The following is a 13,250-nucleotide window of genomic DNA, read 5'->3' on the forward strand; positions in this document are numbered from 1 at the left end:
AGAATGTGTTCTCTGACAACAATGGAATCAAATTAGAAATCAGAAACAAAAATGTAACTATTGATACACACAACAACCTGGATTAATCTCTGGAGATTTATGCTGAGTGAAAAAAAGCCAATCATAGAAAGTTATATATTAATGATTCTACTTACCTAACATTTTTGAAATGACAAAAATGTAGAAATGAAGGACAGACTGGTGTTTCCCAGATGCTAAAGAGAGGAGTGGGGTAGGAGGGAGGTGGGTGTGGCTATATAAGAACAACATGAATAATCCTTGTGGAGACAGAAATGTTTTAATTGACTATATTAATTTGAATATCCTGGTTGCAATATTATAACATAGTGTTGAGACACATTGCCATTGGGGAAAATGGGTAAAGGGTACACAGGATCTATCTGTGGTATTTCTTACAATTGCACATAAATCTATAATAATCTTGAAATAAAAGTTTAAGTATTTGTGGTTTACATATTTCTGTTGGATTATGCTGCTCTAAGAGAATTTGTAGGACACACTAAGGCAGAGACGTCATATCATACAGAGTCTAGTAAATGCTTTATTTAATTGAAAGCACTAAAAATTCTCATATCTTTCTCTTTACAGTCACTAACTATTAAAATGATTAACACAAACCAAATATCACTAATACAAAGTTTTATCAATATCTTACTTATTTGCTGTTACTTATTTATTTTAACCCTGGAGCATTAATTGTAAATCTAACCAGTTACTTTTACTTACATAAGTTTTGCATAGATTTACTCATTCCAACATGGTTTTCTTTTTCTCCCTTATTCAGATGATTTCTCTTATACCACTTTTTTCTTGAATAGTTGGTGATTTTGTAGCCATTTAAATCAACTATGGTCTTGGACTTTGGATCTTTTTGCAAGGCTTTGCTCTGCTTCAACACTGGATTTTTGAATGTACACTTCTTCTTATAAGAACCTTCAGTCAGATCTTTCCAACTATAATTCACAAGATTTGCAATTCCCATAGGGAAAGTAATGTTACCCTCAGCATATTTCTGCAATGTCTCCCCAAGTTCATACAATATTTCAGGAGCAATGAATTTGTATTCTTTAAATAGCTTCTTTTTCAGTCCTTTTTGGGAGAATTTAAAGGTTGTAGGACGTTTGGTGGAACTAGAAGATTGTGAGGAGCTGAAGGAATGGAGCTCTACTTTCTCAAAAGATGTAGCTATGGTTGATAGGCTTGCTAGTCCTTTAGAGTCTATGCTCTCCTTACAACTGTAAAAAAAAAAAAAAGAGAGTCTTAAATAATTAAAAAGATGTATAACATCTATTCACAAAAATACTTACTGAAACATTTTGATATTAGAACAAATTGAAAATAACCTAATTGCTCAAAGAAATATGTCTAAGTTAATAATGCAATAGCCCTTACAATGACTATGAAAAATTATGTTTGCAAAATTGTTTTAAATAATTTGAGGACATGCTTATGCTATAATATTATATAAAAATATATACAATTATATATATGGAATGACCGCAAATGTGTGTGTGAGTGTGTGTGGTATGAGGTATATACAAAAACAGAAACAAGAAGCAAAACAAATGATAAAACCAACTTAGGAAAGCTGATGTGGTTCAATGGTGAGCACCATCTTCCCACATACCAGATCCCAGGTTCATCCCCAGCCCCCGGTACCTCAAAAAAAAAAAAAAAAAATTGGCAAAGAACTGACATCATTCACTCAAAAATTATCTATTGAACAAGAAACCAGAACTGATTTCATTGCACTCTCAGAGACACAAACAAATGTACTTAACCAAGCTATCCTCTGTAATGTTCTCCTCAAAACCAGTTGCTCAGAGAATTCTAAGTAGAATAGCTGCTCCAGCAATTACTGTTCCAAAGTGTTTTCTTTCACCAAGTCAGTGTGGTGAAACAGATCAATACACATTGGAGTTTCATCTGAATAAAGTTTTTTGTTTTTTGTCTTTGTTTGTTTGTTTTTTGAGGTACTGGGGCTGGGGATTGGTCTCATATGTGGGAAGCCAGCACTCAACCACTGAGCCACATTGGCTCCACTGTGTTGATTTTACTGTTTGTTTGCTTGTTGTTTGTTTGTTTTTAGGACGCACCAGGAACCAAACTGAGGACCTCCCATGCAGGAAGCGGGCGTTCAACCACCTGAGACATATCTGCTCCACTGAATAAAGTTTTTATAAACTAGTACACAATACTAAAAAGCCACATGTATTTTTCTTCTAAATGGTAGTTCCATCAGCAGATTGGAAAACCACACATTTCCCAACTAAGTGTTTAATGTGAAATAAAAAGTAAATTATTTAAGATCAAAAGGTATTTGAGTTGGTATAGAGTTCTAAATCTAGATCTTAACTCTTTCATCTTTGGGCACTGATAATATTAGCATGTTGATATTTCAAAAAATGGGAGTCCCATTTTTTATCTATTACAAGAGTAACAACTCAATTAACTTGTATATCCTTTATAGCTTTCTAAATTGATCACACGAATGTCATTTCACCAAACCATAATACTAACCCTATGAGACAGATATTGTTTTATCTTCATTTTATGGTATTTTCTTTGTAACAGCCAGCAAGTATGCATTCATAAGTGTAAGATTTATCCATTTCTCAAATAAAAAGATAAAGACTGTACTTATTACAATAATAATAGTAATACATACCACTTATTAATTGACTCTGTTTTATTATCTGTAAAACGGTGTCAATAACTATACATCTTTCAGAGGGTTGTTGAAAAGACAACAACAATATTATGAAAATAATATTTATGTCTGGTTTATTTTTCAGACAGAAAACTCAAATGATGGACTTCTAACTCAAAACCAGACTTAATATTTTTGTGTTTTTAGGAGGTACTGGGGCTTCCACCCTGGACCTCCTATGTGCAAACTAGGTACTCAACCATTGAACCATACCCACTCTGCATAACCAGACTTAATCCTTTTTTTTTTAAAGATTTATTTATTTATTTAATTCCCCCCTCCCCCAGTTTTCTGTTCTCTGTGTCTATTTGCTGCGTCTTGTTTCTTTGTCTGCTTCTGTTGTTGTCAGTGGCATGGGAAGTGTGGGCGGTGCCATTCCTGGGCAGGCTGCACTTTCTTTCGTGCTGGGTGGCTCTCCGTACGGGTGCACTCCTTGCGCGTGGGGCTCCCCTACGCAAGGGACACTCCTGCGTGGAAGGGCACTCCTTGTGCGCATCAGCGCTGTGCATGGGCCAGCTCCACATGGGTCAAGGAGGCCCGGGGTTTGAACCGCGGACTTCCCATGTGGTAGAGGGACACCCTAACCACTGGGCCAAGTCCGTTTCCCCAGACTTAATCTTAAAAAGACATCATGAACAATGAAGTTCTTGGCACCCAGCCTAGTCTTAAAGTAGCCCCACTCCTCTAGCACATGTGGAAAAAGGATACATTCATTCAAAAATACTCATTAGGCACAGTTCTAGGTGCTGGGTGACATGATGAAGAGGAAAGACCTCTGTCCTCATGGACCTTAAATTCTAACTGGGAAAAGATAGATAAGAAAGAAAGACAGGAAGGAAAGAAGTTAGGGAGAAAAGAGAGGAAAGAGGTAAGGGATGGTGATCACTATGAGGAAAATAAAAGAGGACACTGGAAGAGAATAATGGGGGTCATATGTGAGGCTTCTTGGATTGGGAGGTCAGGGGAGGCCTCTCTGAGGAGGCAACATTGAGTTGAGAGCCAAATGATGATGAGGAGCCAATCATAAAATAATGCAGCAGAAAAATATTAAAAGTGGAGTGCAGAGCAAATGCAAACAATCTAAAGCAGGATTGGGCTGGGCTGTTAAAGGTGCCTGATAGGCCAAAATATATGGGAGTGGTGAGTGATGTGGACAGCGGTATGCACGGATGTCACAAAGCAGGAGGAGAGGAGATCACAGAGGGCCTTGCAGATCATGGTAAGAAGTGCAGATTTTATTCGTTGGGCAATGGTAGTGGCAGGACACAAGCAGAAACAATGCTTTAGGCATATCCTGAGAAGAGCTTTGAATGAGAGAGCTGAGAAGCCAATAGATCCCTGGGGCCCTATGATAACTAGACCTAACTTATTACTCATGTGATATACTGTTCATTAGAGATGCAAAATGACCAAGTTATGTTGAATTGCTTTTCGAGCAGAAAGAGTTGGAAATGTGGAGACAATGGACTTCTGTAAACCACCATGGTTTTGAGAAAAGCTATAGCAGATTCAAGAAAAATATATAGATTCCTATAAACCAGGGTTTCTCAACCTCGACATGATGGACAATTTGGACCAGATAGCTAATTCTCTGTTTTGGGGTGTTATCTTGAGCACTGTAGGAAGTTTAATAGCATTTCTGGTCTCTAACCACTAGATGACAATGGCACCGGGCGGTAGCCTGTCCTGTCCAAGTCATGATGACCAAAAAGGTCCCAGCATACCAAATATTGCCAAATGTACCCTGTGGGACAAAATCCCCCTTGGATGAGAACCTACTGGTAAAATTGACAACTTTGAACCTCGTGATATATATTCTTTTTTTTTTAAAGATTTATTTAATTTTTTAAAATTTATTTCTCTCCCCTCCCTGCCCCAGTTGTCTGCTCTCTCTGTCCATTTGCTGTGTGTTCTTCCGTAACTGCTTCTATCCTTATCCGTGGCACCAGGAATCTGTGTTTCTTTTTGTTGCATCATCTTGCTGTGTCAGGTCTCCGTGGGTGCGGCGCCGTTCTTGGGCAGGCTGCACTTTCTTTTGCGCTAGGCGACTCTCCTTATGGGGCGCACTCCTTGCACATGGGGCTCCCCTACGCAGGGGACACCCCTGCATGGCATGGCACTCCTTGTGCGCATCAGCACTGCGTGTGGGCCAGCTCCACAGAGGTCAAGGAGGTGGTAGGTGGTAGGTGGACGTGCTATCCATTGGGCCAAGTCTGCGTCCCTCGTGATATATATTCTGAAGACAGGTTGGGGTTTTATTTTGGTTTTTGTTTTGTTTTGTTTTAGGAGGTACTGGAGATTGAACCTAGGACCTCAAACATGGGAAGCAGGCACTCAACCACTGAGTTTGATCTGCTCCCCTGGCAGGGGTATTTTATTTATTTGTTTGTTTGTTTATTTTATTTATTTATTTATTTAAATTTAATCTCCTATGTTCAAATGTTCCCCCCACTCTCCCCCAATTTCTTAGGCCATCTGACTCATCCTCCCATCCTTAGCCCCCCTCAGGCCCACAAAGCCCCACCCAAAGGTATACCTATGCCCCCATTTTATCCCTTCCCTGTACAAATACTTACCTCCAGCTTATCATAGATTTCAACCATGTAGGTGTCAGCTGGCAACCTTCCTCTACTCCCCATCTTCCTTTAAGCCTATCATCCAGTCTCTAACTCTCTGATGCAGCTTGGTTTACTTATTTCATATCAGAGAGGTAATGTAGTATTTGTCCTTCAATGCCTGGGTTGCTTCACTCAACATAAGATCCTCAAGATTCATCCATGTTATCACATGTGTTTGTAATGTATTCATTCTTGTAGCTGAGTAGTATTCCACTGTATGTATATATACCACATTTTATTTATCCATTCATCTGTTGATGGGCATTTGGGTTGATTCCAACTTTTGGCAATAGTGAATAGTGCTGTTATGAACATTGGTGTGCATATATCAATTTGTGTTCTTGTTTTCAATTCTATTGGGTATATACCAAGCAGTGGAATTGTTGGGTCATATGGCAAATCTGTAGCCAATTTTTTTGAGAAACCACCGAAATGTCCTCCAGAATGACTGGATCCTTTGCATTCCCACCAGCAGTGGATGAGTGTTCCCATTCCTCCACATCCTCTCCAACAGTTGTAGTCTTCTGATTTTTTGATAGGTGCCAGTCTTATGGGAGTAAGATGGTATCTCACTGTAGTTTTGATTTGCATTTCCCTAATAGCTAGTGATTTTGAGCATTTGATCATGTGATTTTGAGCCATTTGTATATCTTCTTGGGAGAGGTGTCTGTTCAAATCTTTTTCCCATTTTTTAAATGGGCTGTTTGTCTTTTTATTTTCAAGATATTGGAGTTCTTTATATATGCAAGATATAAGTCTCCTATCAGATATATGGTTACAAAATATTTTCTCCCATTGTGTAGGCTCTCTCTTTACTTTCTTGACAAACTCCTTTGAGGTGCAGAAGGCTTTAATTTTGAGGAAGCCCTATTTATCTATTTGTTCTTTTGCTGCTCGTGCTTTTGGTGTGAAGTTCATGAAGCTGTTTTCTATTACAAGGTCCTGTAGATGCTTCCCTACATTGCTTTCCAAGGTCTTTATGGTCTTGGCTCTTATATTTAGGTCTTTCATCCATCTTGAGTTGATTTTTTGTACCAGGTGTGAGATGGTAATCCTCTTTCATTCTTTTACATATGGATATCCAGTTCTGCAGGCACCATTTGTTGAAGAGGCCATTCTCTCCCAGTTGAGAGGGTTTGAGGGCCTTGTCAAATACCATATGGTTGTATATATGAGGATCTATATCAGAACTCTCAGTTCGGTTCCAGTGGTCAGTGTGTCTATCCTTGTGCCAATACCACGACATTTTCACTACTGTAGATTTGTAGTATGTTTTGAAGTCAGGTAGTGTGAGTCCTCCAATTTCATTTTTCTTTTTCAATATGTCTTTGCCTATTTGGGACCTCTTTCTTTCTAAATAAATTTCATAGTTTCTCTAGTTCATTAAAGAATGCTGTGTTGATTTTTATTGAGATTACATTGAATGTGTAGATCAGTTTTGGTAGGATAGACATCTTAATAATAGTCTTCCTATCCATGAACAGGGAATATTCTTCAATTTATTTAGGTCTTCTTGAATTCCTTGAATAATGTGCAGTTTTCTTTGTATAAGTCTTTTACATCTTTAGTTAAATTTATTCCTAGGTATTTGATTTTTTAATTTACTATTGTGAATGGTATTTGATTCCTGATTTCCTCCTCAGATTGCTCATTATTGGTGTACAGAAATGCTACTGATTTTTGCGCATTGATTTTTGCAACTTTACTGAACTTATTTATAAATTCTGGAAGCTTTGTGGTAGACTTCTCAGGGTTTTTTATGTATAGGATCATATCATCTGCAAATAGTGAAATTCTGACTTGTTAATTTCCAATTTGGATGCCTTTTATTGCTGGTTCTTGCCTCAGTGCTCAAGCAAGTACTTCTAAGACTATGTTAAATTGAATGGGTGATAATGGGCTTCCTTGTCTTGTTTCTGATCTTAGAGGGAAAGATTTTAGGATTTCATCATTGTAAATGATGTTAGCTGTGGGTTTCTCATATATACTCTTTATCATGTTCAGAAAGTTTCCTTCTATTCCGATCTTTTGCAGTGTTTGTATCAAGAAAGGGTGCTGTATTTTGTCAAATGCTTTTTCTGCATCTATAGATATGATTATGTGATTTTTTCCCTCCAATCTGTTTATATGGTGTATTACATTAATTGATTTTCTTATGTTGAACTATCCTTGCATACCAGGAATGAATCCCACTTGGTCGTGGTGTATAATTTGTTTAATATGTTGTTGAATATGATTAGCAAGTATTTTGTTGAGGATTTTTGCATCTAGATTCATTAGAGAGATTGGTCTGTAATTTTCCTTTCTTGTGGTATCTTTGTTTGGCTTTGGTACTAGAGTAATGTTGGCATCATAGAATGACTTAGGCACTATTCTTTCTGTTTAGATTTTTTGGATGAGTTTAAGCAAGATTGGTGTTAGTTCTTTCTGGAATGTTTGGTAGAATTCACCTGTGAAGCCGTCTGGCCCAGGGCTCTTCTTAGTTGGGAGGTTTTTAATGACTGATTCTATCTCTTTACTCGTGATTGGCTTGTTGAGATCGTAAATTTCCTCTTTTGTCAATGTAGGCTGCTTCTGTGTTTCTAGGAATTTGTCCATTTCCTCTAAATTGTCTTTCTTATTGTAATACAGTTTTTCAAGGTATCCTTTTATGATAGTCTTTATTTCTGTGGGGTCAGTGGTGATATCTCCTCTCTCATTTCTTATTTTGTGTATTTGCATCTTCTCTCTTTTTTTCTTTGTTAGTCTAGCTAAGGGTTTGTCAATTTTATTGATCTTCTCAAAGAACTAGCTCTTGGTTTTGTTTATTTTTTTCAAGTGCTTTCTTACTTTCTATTTCATTTAGTTCTGCTCTGATCTTTGTTATTTCTTTATTCTTCCTTTGGAGTTAGTTTGTTTTTTTATTATAATTCCTCCAAATATGCAGTTAGCTCCTCAATTTTAGCTCTTTCTTCATTTTTGATGTATGAATTTATGGTTATAAATTTTCCTCTCAGTACTGCTTTTGCTGCATCCCATAAGTTTGGATATGTTGTGTTATCATTTTCATTAGTTTCAAGGTAGTTATTAATTTCTTTTGAGATTTCCTCCTTGACCCATTGTTTTTCTAAGAGTGTTTTGTTTAACTTCATATCTTGGTGCCAAATCTGGGTCTCTGGCCCTTGCAGATTTCCAGCTTCATTCCACTGTGGTCAGAGAAATTATTTTGTATGATTTCAATCTTTCTGAATTCACTGAGACTTTTTCTGTGGCCTAGCATGTGGTCTATCTTGGAGAATGATCCATGTGCACTTGAGAAGAATATATATCCAGATGTATTTGGGTGTAATGTTCTGTATATGTCTATTAAGTCCAGCGCCTCTAATATGTTGCTTATTCTCCACTTAGCTTGCAGTAATTAGAGGCTAAAAAAAAAGTTCTGGAATAACTAGTTTCCTTATTTCTTTCATCTTTGAGGACTGCACACAATTTCATTGTTGTTAATCATAAATCTTTATTGAGCATATTTTATATGCCAGAAATTGTTCTTGGGACTAGGGAATTGATCAAGAAGATAGAAAGTCCTGCCTTTGCAGATATTATACTCTCATGAGGAGAGAGAGAGAATAAATAAATAAAAAGTAAATAATTTAGAATGTTAGAAAGTGATAAATGCACCAGAAAAATGTAGTTAGGAAGGGGGACAGGATTGAAATTTTTGAAATTGGGTAGTTGAGAAAAATCTCACCTTCAAAGAATTAAAGGGAAAAGGCAGGAAGCAATGTAGAAAGCAGAGTGAACAGCAAAGTGCAAAAGCAAGAACAGACCTGGGTTTGTGAAGGAATAACAAGGAAACCAGTATGACTGGGTGGGAAATGATCAATTATGCCCAAATTTATCACTTACCTGACTAAAACAAAGTCTCTGAATGACTTGACAGATTTGAAGCGGCAATTCCCTGATGTAGTTTCTTTGAGGGGTGAGAGATAGGGGAGGTTTGGTCCTGAGCACCTTATAAGACTTTGAAATATAAAGTAACCCCAGCAATTGAAAAGTAATTCCAAATGTTTTACCTTAACTTAGCTGTTGAGGTGTCCCTCGAACCCGAGAACAAGTCTTCACATTGTCTCTTCATCCACTTTTCCCTTTTGGGTTTCAACTAAAATGAAAGAAATCTTTCAGATTAAAAAGCAGGGCATTTTAATTACTCAAAAACAAAACAAAACAAAACCAACCCTCAAAAACAAAAAATAAAAGCAAAAACAAACAAGAAGTAGGGGGGGGAGAAAACCAGCAAGATGGTGGCAGAGTAAGGAGCTCCTAGAGTCAGTTCATACTGCAGGGTGATTATTAATCACCCAGAGCTATCTAAAGCATCTGTTTTGGGAGCTTCAGGAGACCAGAAAAGCATCCTGCAACATCCTTAAAAGAATGGAAGAAGGAGATTTGCCCAGATACAGAGGATTTGTCAGTAGAGCACTCCATGCCCCAGAGGCCAGTGCCCATACCCCACTGGTGGCACAAGCTGCTTTGGGAGCTATTCTGTGGCTGGAATAGGAAGGTCCACTTCTCAAAAACAGAGGAGGAAGAGATTGTTGGGCACCAACTTCAGCTACTGATTAGTAAATTCAGCAGGCTAAAGTATAATCCCAAGAACAGCTAAAGTTTGAAGTTGTCCAAGTTGGAAATAGGCTGGTAGCCGCCATTTTGGCTCTGCTCCTGGCATGAGGGGAAGCCTGGCTGATTGAAAATCAGAGTGATAGTAGGGACCAGCTTCTTTCCACCCAGATCTGACTGCAGCCCTAGCCTGGGTTACAGCGCCACCTCTGGCAGGCAGGAGGCTGACAGGCCCTGTACCAGGCTCTCCATGTAACAGCAGGTACATTCAGCTGGCACAGACTAAATAGTCAGGAGTCTACTGGGACAACTGAAGTCATTTTGGACCTACACAGCATAGACTGCTTCCCATATCTGCAACTCCACCCCTGCCCCAGTCAGGGAAGGAAATAGCATGGAGCTTCATCAGTCTTTCTGGGGAATTACAATCTGGGCCTGCAATATTTGGATTATTACACATGGCTGTGGCTCTGACCCTATCCCTGGCAAAGGAGAAAAGTGGGAGAAGCTTCATCAGTACCTGTGGCAGCTTGAGCCAACACAGCTTACAGCACTAACTACATTCTTGGCTCGTACTACACAACCAGCAAGGGACAAAGGGGAAGAAAGCCCTAAACTAAAAAGAGAAACTGCACCCAGAATAAACACATCTAGTAAGCCAGATGCCAAGACACCAACAAAAAAATTATAACTCATACCAAGAAACAGGAAGATATGGCCCAGTTAAAGTAACAAGATGAGCCTCCAGATGACATAAAGGAGTTGTGACAACTAATTACAGTTGTTCAAACAAATCTCCTTAATAAATTTGATAAGATGGCTAAAGATGTTAAGGATGTTAAGAAGACAATGGATGATCACAGAGAAGAATTTAAAAGCATGCATAGAAAAATAGACCTTATGGGAATGAAAGGCACAATAAGTGAAATTAAAAACACACTGGTATTATATAACAGCAAATTTGAGGATGCAGAAGAAAGAATTGGTGAGCTTGAAGACATGGCCTCTGAAAGCAAACATACAAAAGAACAGATGAAGAAAAGAATGGAAAAAATTGAACAAGGCATCAGGGTACTAAAGGACAGCAAGAGACATGCAAAGATAGGTGTCATGGGTGTCCCAGAAATAGAAGAGAAGGGAAAAGGGGCAGAAGGAATATTTGAAGAAATAATCGTAGAAAATTTCCTAACCCTAATGAAGGACATTGATATCTGTGTCCAAGAAGCACAACATACTCCCATCCAAATTAATCCAAATAGACCAACTCCGAGACACACAATAATCAGAATGTCAAATGCCAAAGATGAAGAGAATTCTGAGACCAGGAAGAGAAGAGTAGTGTATAATGTATAAGGTATACCCAATAAGATTAAGTGCCAATTTCTCATGAGAAACCATGGGGGCAAGAAGACAGTGGTATGATATATTTAAGATACTGAAAGAGAAAAACTGCCAGCCAAGAATCTTATGTCCAGTAAGGTTGTTTTTCAAAAATGAGAGCGAGTTTAGAATATTCACAGATAAACAGAAACTGAGAGAGCTTATAACAAAGAGACCAGCCTTGCAGACAACAGTAAAGGGTGTGCTACAGTCTGAAAAAAAAGACAGGAGAAAGAAGCTTGGAAGAGAATCTAGAAATGAAGATTATATCAGTTAAAGTAACTAAAAGTTTCAAAATAGTGGTGAAAATAAAATATGACATATAAAACCCAAAGGCCAAAATCAGTAAAATAAGAACTGCCTTTACAGTAATAACATTGAATGTAAAGGCATTAAACTCCCCAATCAAAAGACACAAACTGGTGGAATGGATAAGAAAATATGAGCCATCTATATGCTGCCTGCAAGAAACTCATCTTAGACCCAAGGATAGATTGAAAGTGAAAGTCTGGAAAAAGATATTCCATGGGTGCCATAACCAAAAAAAAAAAAAAAAAAAAAAAAGAGCCAGAGTAGCTATACTTATATCACATGAAATAGACTTTAAAAGACACTAGTAATGTGCAATCTGAGGAAGAAGTCAGGAAAAAGTTCCATTTACATTAGTGACTAAAAGAATCAAATATTTAGGAATAAACTTAACCAACATGTAAAGCACATGTATTCAGGAAACTACAATGCATTGATAAAAGAAATCAATAAATACCTAAATAATTGTAAGAACATTCCAATACATTGATAAAATAAATCAATAAAGACCTAAATAATTGTGAGAACATTCTATGCTCACAGATTGGAAGACTAAATATCATTAAGGTGTCACTTCTACCCAAACTGATATACAATTTCAATGCAATCCCAATAAAAATTCCACCAACATTTTTTAAATAAATGGAGAACACAATTATTAATTTATTTGGGGGAAACGGACTTTGGCCCAGTGGTTAGGGCGTCCGTCTACCATATGGGAGGTCCGTGGTTCAAACCCCGGGCCTCCTTGACCCGTGTGGAACTGGCCATGTGCAGTGCTGATGCACGCAAGGAGTGCAGTGCCACACAAGGGTGTCTCCCGCGTGGGGGAGCCCCACGCGCAAGGAGTGCGCCCGTGAGGAAAAGCCGCCCAGCGTGAAATGAAAGAGCAGCCTGCCGAGGAATGGCGCCGCCCACACTTCCTGTGCCGCTGACTGACAACAGAAGCGGACAAAGAAACAAGACGCAGCAAATAGACACCAAGAACAGACAACCAGGGGAGGGGGGGAAATTAAATAAATACATGAATCTTTAAAAAAAAAAAAAATTTATTTGGAAGGGTAAGGGATCCTGAATAGCACAAAACATCTTAAAAAGGAAAAGTGAAGTTCAAGGATTCTCATTTCTGGACTTTAAATCATATTACATAGCTACAGTGGTAAAAAACAGCATGGTACTGGCATAAAGAGAGACATACAGACCAATGGAACTGAATTGATGGTTCAGAAACAAACCTTCACATTTTTGGTCAAGTGATTTTTTTACAAGCCTGTCAAACCCACCCAGCTTGGGCAGAACAGCCCATTCAACAAATGGTGCTGGGAGAACCAAATATCCATAGCTAAATAAAGAAAGAGGACCTCTATCTCACACCTTATACAAAAATTAACTCAAAATGGATCAAAAACCTAAATATAAAAGCAAGAACATAAAGCCTCTAGAAGAAAATTTTGGAAAACATTTTCAAGACCTGGTGTTAGGTGGTGGATTGTTAAAGAAGATAAGAAAAGGACTGAGATGGACTACTGATGCTTAATGTATATAGAAGTTTTAATTAACTTTACTGTAAGAGTGTGAAAATGTAGAGTTGATGGTAACACATTAGAGTGAGTAGC

At 38.0% G+C, this 13,250-nt stretch overlaps 1 protein-coding gene across 1 annotated transcript in view; it reads right to left on the bottom strand.

Moving 5' to 3' along the window:
- LOC131280760 (uncharacterized) overlaps positions 1-13,250 on the bottom strand; it is a 56,195-nt gene that overhangs the window by 40,754 nt on the left and 2,191 nt on the right. Inside the window, exons 2-3 of the mRNA XM_058309242.2 lie at positions 9,402-9,487; positions 748-1,256 (exon numbers count right to left, since the gene is read on the bottom strand). Of these exons, the coding sequence (XP_058165225.1) occupies positions 748-1,256; positions 9,402-9,487 (595 nt within the window). The remainder of the gene's footprint in view (positions 1-747; positions 1,257-9,401; positions 9,488-13,250) is intronic.

The sequence above is a fragment of the Dasypus novemcinctus genome, chromosome 12, assembly GCF_030445035.2.
Source record: "Dasypus novemcinctus isolate mDasNov1 chromosome 12, mDasNov1.1.hap2, whole genome shotgun sequence".
Lineage (NCBI taxonomy): Eukaryota > Metazoa > Chordata > Mammalia > Cingulata > Dasypodidae > Dasypus > Dasypus novemcinctus.